We start from the raw sequence: 14,450 nt of genomic DNA, 5'->3' as shown, positions 1-14,450 counted from the left end.
AGCATATATTTTGTAGAGTGATCAAAAAGTAATTATGTCTTAATGCACCTGATGCTGCAGGTCAACTGGATAAAAGCACAGCTGAGAGAGAGGAAGCAGTTGCTAGGATACAAGAACTGGACCAACAACTTCTGACTGTTCAGGTAGGTGGATAGCAAAAAATATAATGCAGAGTTTAAAACATTGCTTTCTGAAATACTAAAGACAACACTGATAAACATTTGTTCTGCTTTTTTGTTTTTGAGACGTTCTTTCAATGCAATTATTTAGGTTTTAAGTTAAACTTAACTTTTGCTTTTGTTTAAATTTGTGTGTTAGATGTTGTACAGATGAACAAGGGGATAGTTCGTCCACGAATAACAATTCTTCCACGAGTATAAACCCATTTCATTTTTTTCTTCTTTTGAAAAAGAAAAGAAGATATTTTGAAGAAATCTGGTTAATAGCACTCAAATTGGCTGGTGCCTTCAAGCTTCATTGTTTAAAATATCTTATTTTGTCTAGATGAAAGACACTCATAAATGTTTAAACTCACATAAGGGAGAGTAATGACTAGGGTTGTGAACCTACACTGGTCCGACGGTACGGTTACAATTATCATACCATCGTTTCAGTTCAGCTCGATATCACAGTGCATTGACGTTGCTTTCCATACACAATTATATATTTTTCTTCAAAAAACAAGAAAAAAAATTGTATTAAAATGTAAATCTGTTTTTTTATTACTTGTAGTACAATTTCGTCCTTTAATAAAATAATTTAGATATATGAACTGTACCTTTAATTTGACCTGCTCAAAGAAAACGCTCTTTTGGAACGTTTTAAACAACTCAAATACAATCATAGAAGAAAACTTTTATAGTTTTATAACTTTTTAATATGAGCATTTATAACGAACAAACCAATATAAATATTTTCCCGCTTATAGCAATGCACCGATATGGATATTTGGGACGATATCGATAACCAGTATTTTTTAAGATTTGGCGACAGATAACCGATAAACTATAGCTGATAAATATAAATAGTTCAAAATGTTATTTTTTTTATACTGTGAACAACTGATTTTATTTTAAAAACTTCATAAAAGTTTGAACTAATCTCATGAACTGAATAGCCTACTTAAACCAAAAAAAAACTATAATTTCAAAATTGCAAGGTGATTATATAGACCTATGCTCATGATTTCACATAAATCAGCATGCCAAAAAAATTACTTTCTTTTCTTCGCATAGCAAATTAACATGCAACTTTACTGTTGTATTGAAATAATTGGTTAAATAACAAAATGGAACTTTAAATAACAAAGTAAAATAAATATATTTTAAGTAAAATGAAAATGAAAGAACTGAAAGCAGCTCAAATGTTCTTTAATAAAACGTGTTCCAGTAATGTCCATATGTACAAATATGTAATGTCAGAAAACCATTTTTAAAGTTTTTTTTAACAGTTCCGAGCCACCGTACAAGCAAAAAGCTAAATACATGTTCTATCATTTACTTTAGAAAATGCAGCATAAATTTGGCCCATTAGGCATTTTAGATTCTTTTGAACACATGTATGTGATGCTTGTAAATCAGACAATGTTTTTTTGTTTGTTCTTGCTGTCAATTGCGAGAAAAAATATTTTATTAAAAGAAATTGTTTATGATAAACCGCTGTGCGTTTAAAACTTTAACTGCAGGCTCTGCTTGATGCGCGCATGTGCAAAGCGGACACAGATTTGTCCTCAAGTCAGTTTTTGATACACCTGAGCATTGAGCACACGTGACTTTATGAAAAACAAAGTGCAGAATATAAACACAGAATGTGGCAGAGGGTTGAGAAACCCCTATACTTCAGTGACTGGCGCACGTCTCCCTGGTTGCTGTGAAGGCTCTGGCGGCTCACTAGTTACTGTGTGTGTGCATGGTAATAGAAATCATGTGTGCTTTTTATAATCATTATAAATATGCAGATGAAACGGAATACAATTTTACATCAACAACACATGTCTAACAACGCATTGATCAGAGCAAAAATATTATATTAGATTACAAACAACTCAGCAAGGTGTTTGGCAGGTGTGCATCCCTGCTATTATGTTTACACATGTAATATTTTTCCTGAAGCGATTTAAACCAAAATGCACAATGACACTTTATCAAACACATTTACGATAATCAGGAACATGGTTACTTACTGAGATATTATTGCACAGCAATACCACACAAAGAAAAGATGGACTTTGAAGGAATAAACATTGTGAGGAAAGCCCCAATGCAAAAAGTCTGAACAAGTTCGACCCACGCATGTGCGAGGCAGGCAGTCCAGTACAATTACATAACCTATCGGCTTAAAGATATCAGCCTAATTTTGACATTGGACAAATAACGATGACATTAGAGTTAGTATTTATCGGCCGATAACGATATGGCCGCCGATATATTGGCCATCCCTACCCGCTTGCTTTTCTGAGCGAGTTCTTAAACGTCTATGATTGGTCATTGTGTTCACGCACTCAATAGAAAGGACAGCGATTGGTTCTAAAACTGCCAGTGATGTTCACCGATGACACTGAAGAACAGCTGAAGTTAAAGTCTATGCGCATAATGCCGTGACGTGGTGGAGAAAATTTGCTCTTCAGACATTCTCATGTACGGATCCACAAGTATAGCTGTAACAGCTGAAAGGAGAGGAAAAGTTGGTACAAACATGTCAGTAGTTCAAAGGTCCAAAGTGAGACAGAGATGGAGTTTTACACCTTTCATTTTCTCCCCAACAGTGAAATAGAGGTTCTGGGTTCTGCTGTACCTTCAGTGTCAGTGTAAGACTGTCCAGCAAACTCACAAGCAGTGAATTGTGCACAGCTGTCTGTTTTTAAGTAGTTGAAGCATTTTACTTACTCGCGCTCAATTCCTTTGCCATAGGATTCTACCACGACATAGCACATATGAGATAAATGACGTCAGTATGTAATATACGATTATGATCTATTACTGAACTAATACTGAATTGTGCGCATCGAGGTAAATTTGAAAATGCATTGAAGTAACAATTAATTTTGACACCCCTAGTAAATGATGAGCTCATTTTCATTTTTAGGTGAACTATCCATTTGAAGTTTTTGGTATTAAATCTATGTACCTTTAATTATAGCCTCAACCTGTACAGATTTTTACTGTGGGCAAGAGAGCTGAAACATGCAGCAATTTAGGAAAACATATGCAAATAGAAAAAAACTATTATGTTACGGTCTACCCATTTTGCAGCACATTTCTGTATTTGCATGTGTTTATACAATTTGCATGTATGTGTTGTAAAATTGAGGAACATGTTTTCTCAATTTGTTAGTGTTTTTGTATTTGCATACGTTTTCTTAACTCGCTGCATATTTGGGCTTGGCATGAGGCGGTTTTAAGGTTTACTGCGGTTTGGAAAAGTCAAGGTTTTAAAACCGCAAAAAACTTTCTGTTATAAAAAATCTTAACATAAAAAATGTGAGGGAAAAATGTGTTGTGTCCTACCAAGACATTTAAAAAAAAAAAACTTATTTTAGAGCAGTAATCACAAAACCATGAAACCATGATATTTTTATCCAAGATTATCATGCCTTCATGAACCCCTGCATAGTTTGGGCTTTTTCAGCCATGATAGACTAATGTACAGAGAGCTAATATTACTTTTCATAGTGATCAAGCATGCAAATTGTACCTAACAAAATGCATTGTTGTTAATGCAGTCAAGATGGTACAGAGAAAAAGACATAGATGTCTAGGGCAATGTGTCCGTTTTGGTAAACTCATTTGAATGTATGTAGCACAAGCTTTGTCTGGTGTAACAGACACAAGGTGACATTATCGTGACTAGACGTTTCACAACTTATCAGGTCAGATATAATCCCCTCGACTTTCGTCATCTGTATCAGTTATTGCTCCCTACACATAAGAATATAATTATGTATTAACAAGGATATTGTTTTGTGTACTGTTTAAATCACTGCAGTTATTGTGGGGGTTCAGCGTACTTGGAAACTTTCATAACCATACATTAGTGCAGGCATGCTTGTTTTAACTCTGAGGCTTGTCTTTCCCAGGTTTCTGGTGAGTCATTGGGGGATCATGTGACTGACCTGTCTGTGAGGGATTTGGGCACGACACACCAGGGTAGGTGTAATGTTTGTCCTTGTGTAGCTGAATGTACTTTGACCTGCAATGTTGCTTTGAGTCGCAGCAACTCCATTTTTATCCATAATTTTCTTGTTTTTTATTGGAGAAAAGTTTTTGAACTAAATTGTTTGCAGTGTTATGTTTAGATATTGGCTAGGATAACCAGAAAGACAGGTTCCCAAACTCACAACATAAACAGAAAGTTCATGATTAAACATAGTACATTTTGCATGCTTAATTTTAAGTTATTTGATTTTCACAGTTTGTCCTTGCAAATGCTTATTTCAGAAAACACTGGAGATGGACATTCATCAGATAATCAATTGAAGACAGATCGGATACTGTTTCTGGAGCAGCAGCTTGCAGAAAGAGAAGAAGAACTTTTTGCTCTCAGAGAAAAACTGTCACTCACCACCAGCCAGTCTCTGAATAGCCCAGAGGAAAGTGTAGTCAGCATAAGCAGAGACATTACTGGGTTGGACAACTCTGATGTTCTTGAGGTTTCACAAGAAGAAGAGACAACACTTGTGGCAGTAGATGCCTCTGTTCTCTCTGTCTCTGGTGGCAATGACAGTAGCCCAGAGCTTATACCACCTCAGCCCGGGTCTCCTGGAGAATCAAAGGGTACTTCTTCAGATGAAATGGTAACAAGTAGTGATTCAGAGGTGGCACATAGTAGCTGGACTCTTCTGGAGGCAGTCAACCAAGATGCGACTCAAGAATGGCAGTCCCACATTCAGGACTTTGCCTCTTTGCGCTTATCCACACAGTCTTGGGAAGAGACCTGTGAAGAGCAGATTGCACCAAACAGCTGCATAGTTGATATTGAAGCACCATCTTTAGTTATTCATGAAACTGTGCAGGTACATCTTGCCCAACAGGAGGGAAGTCTATTAAATACAGATCCAAGCACCGGTCAGACTTTTGCTCAGGTCTTGGCTGAAGAGATTCAGAAAAGGTATAGTGAAATTCTGGGTGAGCTTCAACAGTTTAAAGACTCAGCCTTACAATCACAGGAGAAAGTCTATCAGCTGGAGGAGGCGTTGGAGTCACTTACTGCTTACAAAAATGAGGCAGAGGCCAGAGCAAACATCTACAAGAAAGAGCTGATTGAAACTAAGGAGTTGGTTGAGCAAGAAAAGTTAAATGATAAAAGTGCCGCTGAGCAGTTTCAGAATTTGAAGGAACAGGTTCAGTTTAAGGATGATAAGCTGCAAGTTTTACAAGCAGCTTTTGATGAAGCACAGCAAAGACTTGATGAAACCCAGCAAAGACTTGATGAAGCACAGCAAAGACTTGTTGAGCAGGAAGGTCAAGCCAGAATGCTGGCTGCTCAGCTGGAAGAAAGAGAGCTCAGTTTCTCTGAATTGGAACAGAAACTCCTAGACATAGAGGGAAGATTAGTGCAAATCTCTCATGAGGCGGACACAGCCAAAGCTGCCCTTGTGGACAGGACTGCTGAGTTGGAATACCTACAAAAGTGTCTTTTACAAAAAGACCAGGAGATGATGGAACTCAGTGATAGCATGAGTGCCAAACTTCTCCAGGCAGGAGAGGAAAAGTTTGCAATATCTAGTGAAGTTAAAAAGCTAAAAGATCAAATTAATGAACTTGAGAGTATAAAGGATGACCAGCAGAAAGTCATAGATGGTCAAACATCTGAAAGTGAGCAGTTTGTCGCTTTACTAAAGGAAAAAGAGGACTTGGCGTCTCAATTGGCTGCCATGAAAAAAGATGGAGAACACATCAAGAGAAAGCTGCAGGCAGCTCTGATTCAGCGGAAAGAACTGATGAAAAAAGTTGCAGACTTTGAAAAGGAGGCTGAGAGCAGGGAAGACAAGGAAAAAGATTCTAATGAGGAAATAACTATTCAGTTAAAAAATGAAATTAAGGAAAAAGAGCTAGAAATACAGAGACTTGATGCCTTATTACAAGAAACTAGAGACGTCTTAAATTTAAAAGAAGAAACTTTAATAAGTCTGGAACAAAAAATCAGTAACCAGGATCAAGCATTGACTGAGTCACATGCAGAAATTCAACGACTGACAGAGCAGTATGTAGAAATAAATGAACAACAAATGTCACAGGTGGCTGAGGAAAAAAATAGACTTCTTTCACAGATAGCGTCCATGGAAGCTGATATAGAAACACTGCGTAAAAAGTTTCAGGAAGCCACTGATGCTTATGAGAATATTGTTATGAATACTCAAGAGAAAGAACGCCACCATCTTGAGGAAACAAAACAAATGAAAAAGGAGTGCAGTGACCTTCTCGAACAACTCAATACTGAGAAAGGAGAGAGAACAGGGTTATTGAATCGCATTATGGAGCTAGAGGGTCTATTAGAATCGAAGAATACTGCAGACAAAGTGGAAATTGTGAATGCTGGACCTGCAAGACAGAATCTTGAGAAACCAGAGACAAACGATTGGGGTCAGGAGGATTGGGTTGATTTTGCCATGACTGAGACACCACAAGAGCAATCTCAACAGCCCATGGTGAAAAATTCTGAGGACATTATAAATGCTCTTCAGGAGGAATTAAAATTTGAACAGGCTGCTCATGCAGATTTAAAAGTACGTCTCCATGAGAGCCAGTCATCTCAATCACTAACAGATAGCAAATTCAAAGAGCTTTGTGAAGAACTTGAAGCCATGAAAGAAAAGGAGAGGCATATTGATGCTCTCACTCAGGAAATAGAGACTCTGAGGGAGAAATGTCAGAGAGCTGAAGCTCATGCTGAGAAGCTGAAAGTAGATGTGGATGAAGCTTGGGAAGCAGCTAAAAGAAGCATCTCGGATGCAGAGTCTCCAATTAAAGCTCTTCAGTCGGAAGTAGAAGAATTTAAACAATTTCTTAAATGCAAGAATGATGAGATTGTTGATTTAAGCCAACAGCTTAGTGAACAAAGTTGTCTTCTTCTTAAGATGCAAGAAACTGTTCAGGAAAAAGATCAGCAAATTGTTTCCCTCCAACAAGGGCTAAAAGCTGAGCAAGATAAGGTGCAGAAACTAGAAGCGGAACTGCCACAGCGTGAGGAAGAAGAGAAGGATAATGGTGTCAAACTCCAACAGTTGCAACGCAAACTGCAGGCTGCTCTTGTGTCACGCAAGGAGGCACTCAAAGAAAAACAGGCACTAAAGGAGGAACAGGCGGCTGCTGAGAAGATCAAATTAGAACTTCATCAGAAGCTGGAATTAATAGAGATGGAGCTAAACAAGTCAAGAGAAGAGAGGGAGAAGTTAATTGAAGAGGTGGATCGAACTTTGTTGGAAAACCAAAGCCTGAGTGCCTCATGTGAAAGCCTGAAACTTGCTATGGAGGGAGTTTTGAATGAAAAGGATGCATGCAAACGTCAAGCTGACATTGCCAAGGAGGAATCCGAACAAGTGTGCAAGCAGCTGGAGGAAAAGGTGCAAAACATGAAAGAGGAGTATGAATCCCTCCTTAAATCATATGAAAATGTCAGTGATGAGGCAGAACGAGTAAGAAAAGTACTTGAAGCTGCTCGACAGGAGAGGCAGGAGTTGGCTACCAAGGCACGAGCTCATGAGGCAGCCAGACAAGAGGCAGAAAGGTTAGCTGAGGAGGCAATGAAGGAGGTGGATGTTGTGAAAGATAAAATGAGGAAGTTTGCCAAGGTCAAGCATCAGAAGATTATGGATCTGGAAGAGGAGAATGAAAGGCTCCGGGAGCAGGAAGAAAAGAAACTGACCAAACATACGGAAACTGACGTAAAACAAGAGCTTGAGAGAATCAAACAAGAGTTTGAAATATTGAAAGCAAATTACAATATAGCTTTGGATGATAAAAAGTCTTTGGAGCTTGAAGCTGAGGAGTTGAGACTGCGTTTGGAGAAAATTCAAAGTAAAGGTGTTGAAACCTTTGACACATGCTCTGTGGAAACTATTAAGGAGGTTAAAGTAATCACACAGCAGAACAGTCCGAATTTAATTGAAATCCAAGAGTATCAGTGTGAGAGCATATTCCCAGAGGCTAATCTTACCAAGCCATTGGAATCAATTAATACTGAACCCGACCAAGAAGTCACAGAAGTGCAAACAAAGATTGAGATTGCAACTCAAACAGAAGAGAGACTCAAAGAACTGGAGACCTCACTTGAAACGGCAGAGAATAAGATAAAGGAACTTGAAATTGCCCTTGAACATCACATGGAATTCAGAAACGAGCAAATTCTTGATGCAGAGCTTACTTCCATCAAGCAGCAGCTTCAGGAGTCTTTAGAAAGAGAAGACATCCATAAAGAAGAGATCTCTAAGAAAGAGAATCAACTACAGGAACTTCGCATGAACCTTGAGGCTGAAAGGGATGACCTGGAGGAGAGGCTGATGAACCAACTGGCTCAACTCAATGGCAGCATTGCTGGTTATCAGCAAGAGGCATCTGATAGTCGTGATCGTCTCACAGACATGCAGAGGGAGTTGGAGAAATTGGAGCGAGAGCGTGCTGAGTTGGAGGCTGAGGTGTTAAGTGAGAGGGACCGTGCAGCCAGGATGGAAGAGGACATGAGGCAGGCACACCGAGAAAGAGCAGAGGCTGAGGCTGAGACAGGCAAACAGAGGGAGCTGGAACAGAAATTGAAATCAGCACAGAGGTTTAAAGAAGGTAGTCAAAACAGAACGCGTCAGCTTGAGGAATTGCTGAGGGAAAAGCAACTTGAAGTCCGTCAGCTACAGAAAGACTGCATTGGGTACCAAGAAAGAATAAGCGAACTGGCTAAAGAAGTTAAGTCATTGTTACTGGTAAGAGATGAAGTGAGGGCAGAACTTGAGGCAGCACGCTTGGAAATTGCAAATATTTTGCAAGACAAAGCTTTTATTGCATCTGAACTTTCAACATATAAAGGGAAGCTGGACATGGCATTGGAAGAGGCAAGGCAGGCCCAAGCAGACAAGCTTTCTGCTGAACAATTTATACAACGTAAAGAGGCAGAGTTAAAGGCAGACGCTGAGCGTACTCTAGATGAAGTCAGGTATCGCCTTGGAGCTGAGCTTAAACAGATTGAATTAAGATTAGAGAAATCTTACCGTGACCGTGAAAGGGAAGAAGAGGCAACTCTGGAGGCAAGGAATATTGCAGAGGCCGCAGACAGGCATGCCCAGGACATGCAAGCTCGTCTAGATGAAGCGCTGGCTCGGTTGGCAGCCTTTTCTCGTTCCATGTCATCCCTTCAGGATGATCGTGACAGAGTTCTGGATGAAGCCAAGCAGTGGGAAAATCGTTTTCATAGTGAATTACAAGAAAAAGAGGCTGATGTTCGAGAAGCAGAGGCTCGTGCTAAAGAACTTTCTGAACAACTCCAGAGGGAGATGACCCAAAAAGTGGAACTGCAGAATTTATTGGAAAGGTTTGTTTTCTTTTTATACTTCTCTGATGTATTTTTATACATATCGGTTCGTTAATATTTGTTAACTGTTAAAGTCAGTTTAAAATAATCTAAATTCTGTCAAATGTTGTATGTTTTTAGAACGCAAAAGGCTGAAGAAAACCTACAACTAGAGCTGTCTTCAGTAGAAAAGAAGCACAATGAAAGCCTTGCTGTTCTTGAAAAAGAAAGAGAGGATTTGCAGCAGAAGCTCACTCTGGTAGAGGCTAACCTTTCCCAAGCTCTTTCCCAGCTTGCTAGCCTAGAGACTGAGGCAGAAGGTCTACGCCACCGCACAAAAGCTCTAGATGAAGCAGTGGACCAGCTTCAAAGTGATGCTGTTGAGGCTCGTGCAGTGATTAAAGAGAGGGAGACAGAGGAAAGGAGATTGTGCTTGATGGTGGAGCAACTGGAGACGGACCTAGGATCTTTAAAGAACCTTACTGAAACACTTCAGGTAGCATTGGGTGAAAAAGAGAAGCGGGAGGTGGAGCTCCTTGGTGAGAAGGAGCAAGCTGTGACACAGGTACTTTATATACTGAATATGTTTCTGACTTAAATGCATGCACATTCTTTCATTTATATTTTATTTGTTTTCATTCATCTTATTACTAGTAATTAACTACTTTAATAAATTTAGGCTGTAGAGGAGGCTAGGAAAGATGCAGATGGAAGGGCAGAGATGGCAGAGAATGAGCTGGAGAAGAGGAGAGAGGAGTTGCGTGGATTAGAAGAGAGACTTCGTAAGGCTGAGGAGGTCACCTTTCAAAGCAGAGCTCAACTGGAGTCCTTTACCAAGGCTATGGGCTCTCTGCAGGATGACAGAGACAGGGTGCTTAGCCAATACAAGCAGCTTGAGGAAAAGCACCTCCAGGTAACGTTGTACCGAATTCTTTGCTTTGAGTAAAACACTGACAAAAGTTAATCCAAAGTATCTTTGTAAATGTGTCTCTCAATTTCTCTCAGGTTATGATGGAGAAGGATAGCCTAATTCAGGAGGCTGCAGGTGAAAACAACAGGTTAAAGGAGGAGCTTCGAGCCCTGTTGTCACAGCGGGATGACCTCAATGCGGAGAATGCCAAGTTGGCTGCCCAGCTTCATGGCTACAGAAATGACCTGAACCAGGTTCTTACTATGAAGGACTCCCAGCACAAACAGATTCTAGCTGCCCAGGTAGAGCGCATCAGTTTCCTAGAGAGAGAAAGGGAAGATCTTGTGAACCACATTCAAGCTTTCGAAAAAGACATTGCACAAGGCAGGGCACCACTGTTGGAGCAGGAATACTTGAGCCAGGCTAGCGAAGGAAGCGTTGATAAGCAAGATGCACCAGGGGCAGAAGTGGAGAAACTGAGGGAGCAGCTCCAAGCTGCTAGAAAGCGAATTACAAATTTAGAGGAAATATTGGAATTGGAAAAGGAGACCCAGGCAGTCCACAGCAAAGAATTAAAAGAGCTGCGATGGGAAGGTGGTGTTTTGCGAACTGAAGCTGAAACAGCTGAGGAGAGGGTGGCAGAGTTGGCACGAGACCTATTGATGATGGAGCAACAGCTTCTGGAGGAGAGAGAAGCAGTCTCTCAGCTTCGAGTTCAGAACCAGTCTTTTGGTCAAGCTATGGCCTCTCTGCAGGATGCAAGAGATCAGGCTGTCAATGAAGCTAAGGAACTGCGCCTCAGGTTTGATGACATAAATCGGACAGGTCATGCCGTTTCTTCCCCAAGTGACCCAAAAGGAGAAGTGTGGAGCCTAAAAAATGCCCTATCAGCATTGCAAAATGACAGGGAAAGAATGGTATGCTGTTAATAAATCTAAAATGTAGGGGATTTGATTCTATCTAATTTATTTGCATCATATCAATTATGTACTTCCGTGTATCTCAGCTGGAACAGATGCAAGTGCAACGGTCTGAATTGGATCGACTTACTCAGGCTCTGGAAGCAGAAAGAAGAAGAGCAGTGGAGCAAGAAGAAATGGGACAACTGAGCAGCAGAGATGTTCTCATGGACAGTGATAAACAAGAACTGGAAATGCTTAGGTGAGACTGACATTTTGTCCTCTTGTCAGTTTAGTGGTAGTATTGCAAACTCTAAATTGTGGTCTGGTTTATAGTTTTTATTGGCCAATCAGAAGACTAAGAAATATTTTTCCCAAAAGGGACTGCTTTTCAGAATTGTTTGTAAATGTTTTTCAATAAGTAGGCTTGAGAGGATGGACTGGCAGGGCCAGGCCGAGATCTTGAAGCAGCAGACCCTGACCACCCTCTCAGCCAGGGACCAACAGATTCGCCAGCTTACTGCCATGCTGGAGGAAGCACAGGCATCAAAATTACAGCAGGAGCACACACAAAGACAGGTAATAAAGCTTTAGTCTCTTATTGATGTGTATGGGACATTGAATTATTGTTATTGAGTATGGGACATTGAATGCCGACAGTCCATCAACATTTTAACTAAAAAACAACTAAAAAGGAAATCGAACTGGTGAGGTTTATTGATTTTATATTTGTTTTCATGGCACCATAATTTAGCAATACACCCTAGTGTAGTGTAAGACTTACAAACCTGTTACTGTATTGTGAAATATACAAATTTGAAGCCTTTCATTTCAATTTTTAAAGGTTATAATAAGACGGAAGTGTTTCTTTTTCCTTTAGGGAAGACTTGCATTAGATGCTGCCCCCGGTGGCCCTCTAGAGCACAACGAAGGATACAAAGCAGAGTGCATTGAGCTCCAGAGAAGGTACTGCTGCCAAGTTTGGTCTTACCATTAATTATACTGATCCCTAGTTTTATGCTGTCAATCTCTTTATCCCCTGTGCCAAAACACACATTGATAGCAGATGTAGAAAACACTCCAGCTTGTGAGCATTTAGCGCCACAGTTTGATCTTTCTTAGGAATTGTGTTTTTTTAATTTACTGTTTTCTTATATAGATAGCAATCAAATATCAAAATAGATATGGCTTATCAAGCCAGTTCACACTGCACCAACAGACTCAAACACACAGCAACAGGCGTTTTGTTAGATCAATGTCTTTTGACATCAGTCTAACCCTCTTTTAGCCATTTGCACGTTACATATCTGTCTGACAAATTATGTGCAGACACCAATCTGCTAATTGTGCAGGTTTGTTGCCATCTGTCAGTCCAGTGTGAATTGGATTTATTAAATAAAGTAAATTAGCTTTTATTTTGCCCCTCACCAGTGCTGTACTATATATTATACTGTATAAATATATAGTTATACTGCATAATTCAATATGTGTGTGTCTGCCAGGCTGGATGAGGAGTCAGAACTGAGACTCAGAATAGAGGAGCAGCTCATCGCCGCAGAGGATCGCCTCAAACGGTCTGACCCTAATCTCAGATTTAGATCATCTCCTGGCACATTCAAGAACTGTTTGGGCACTTTTAGACAATTAAGTCTTTACAAATTGGCATCTGAAACTTTTTCTATCTTGTTAACATTTTTGGGGCATATTAACTAATTGGTTTTATTCACTTGTTTAATGTGAACTCTTAAAAAAAACAAGCATTTCATTTATTTAATAATTTACAGCCATACACAGGGGGAGTGGCAGACACCATCTATGATGTCAGAGACAGCTGTTCTTATTGAGCCACAAGAGGGCGCTGTTACACGGGTAAACAAAACCTCAATTTATAAATGTTATACAAAATTATAGAAGCAATTTATGTATTTTATGTTTCTTTTTTGAATCCTCAGACTCGTAGTGGTGGACCTGGGCTGCTGCGGATGTTGAGGGTTGCCTTCTGTTCTCGCCAGCGCACCCCTCTGCTGGTGTCCCTGTATCTTCTGACTGTCCATGTGCTGCTGCTGCTGTGCTTTGGAGGATATCTGTGAGAGAGACTCATCATGCTTTACTGAGACAGAGAGAGACGGTTACATACAAACTCACTTGTTAAAACAAATGAACACATCATATAACAGGGTTAATTAATTTAACATATTTCCTTGCTTATTTACCAAAGTTACATTTGATCTGTTTTTTTTTTTTCTTTTTTTTATCAGAGAGCTCTGACAAAAAATAATTTCCACCCAGTTTTATTGGGGCTTATCCAGACTGGTAACACTAGAGCACTACCTGCACTTCCTCCAAAACATTATTTACCCTTTAATAATCACATCTTTAATGAAGGAATCGTTAAGTCATTTGCAAAATGTAGTTGAAGTTGACACGGACACAGTGTCAGCATCTTTTTTCTGTCTGATATGGTTTTTAAACTGCATACAAGTAGACAAACAGGCTACATTCCACTTTTCTGTAATGATTTTTTTGGTGTCTGTGCATAATGTCATCGCACTCAGATGTGAAGTAAAGCTGAAAAAGATACTGTACTTGTTTGCATGGCAAGACGTAAGAAGATTGTCCTAGTGTGCTGACTGTTTCTCTTCAATGGCAGATTCGTTTGCCAGCTTGGTGCAATACTGTCATTTATTTTTGTTCGTTTTAATTGTTGTTGTTTATTCAGTTTTTTTTTTTTTTTTGAAGTTTCTTTCTTTTAAACACACTACAGTTTCATCTGGACATTACTTGCAATCACCCTCATTCAAGGCTCAAATGACATAATTCATACTTGGATAATTTCCTTAACAATTCTCTAGATGTTTTGTTTCTGTTTAATATACACTTCAAATCATTCACGTTCTGCTCATTTTTTGAACCAGAGCCAACTTTCCTCTTCTCACTTCACCCCTGTCCCTCTGATCTGTTTGGGCTGTACAGGGCTGGATTAGCTTGTGATACAAATGTTGTCTCTATTTACAGTGAGATTTGAAGCTCAGCCCGGTGAGTGTTTAATCTGTAAAATCTGTGTAAATGATTATTTCTCTCCCTCCTGCTACCCTGTTGTAGGGGCTATTTTTTGGAAATAAAGTCTATTTATGGGAAGACATGCA

The 14,450-nt window shown here is 39.6% G+C and overlaps 1 protein-coding gene across 2 annotated transcripts in view; it reads left to right on the top strand.

Moving 5' to 3' along the window:
* golgb1 (golgin B1) overlaps positions 1-14,450 on the top strand; it is a 25,955-nt gene extending 11,505 nt beyond the window's left edge. Inside the window, exons 9-20 of one of the 2 annotated variants that reach the window (XM_087248233.1) lie at positions 61-143; positions 4,076-4,145; positions 4,437-9,516; positions 9,637-10,060; positions 10,175-10,408; positions 10,501-11,322; positions 11,412-11,566; positions 11,730-11,883; positions 12,185-12,270; positions 12,807-12,878; positions 13,089-13,173; positions 13,257-14,450. In XM_087248233.1, the coding sequence (XP_087104359.1) occupies positions 61-143; positions 4,076-4,145; positions 4,437-9,516; positions 9,637-10,060; positions 10,175-10,408; positions 10,501-11,322; positions 11,412-11,566; positions 11,730-11,883; positions 12,185-12,270; positions 12,807-12,878; positions 13,089-13,173; positions 13,257-13,394 (7,403 nt within the window). In that variant the 3' untranslated portion in view covers positions 13,395-14,450. Of the gene's footprint in view, positions 1-60; positions 144-4,075; positions 4,146-4,436; positions 9,517-9,636; positions 10,061-10,174; positions 10,409-10,500; positions 11,323-11,411; positions 11,567-11,726; positions 11,884-12,184; positions 12,271-12,806; positions 12,879-13,088; positions 13,174-13,256 lie in introns of both variants that reach the window. The other variant, XM_087248232.1, reaches the window with a different exon arrangement.

The sequence above is a fragment of the Danio rerio genome, chromosome 4, assembly GCF_052040795.2.
Source record: "Danio rerio strain M-AB ecotype USA chromosome 4, GRCz13ab, whole genome shotgun sequence".
In the NCBI taxonomy this organism is placed as follows: Eukaryota; Metazoa; Chordata; class Actinopteri; order Cypriniformes; family Danionidae; genus Danio; species Danio rerio.
The sequence above is the reverse complement of the archived record's forward strand: the minus strand, read 5'-3'. Positions and strand labels throughout refer to the sequence as shown.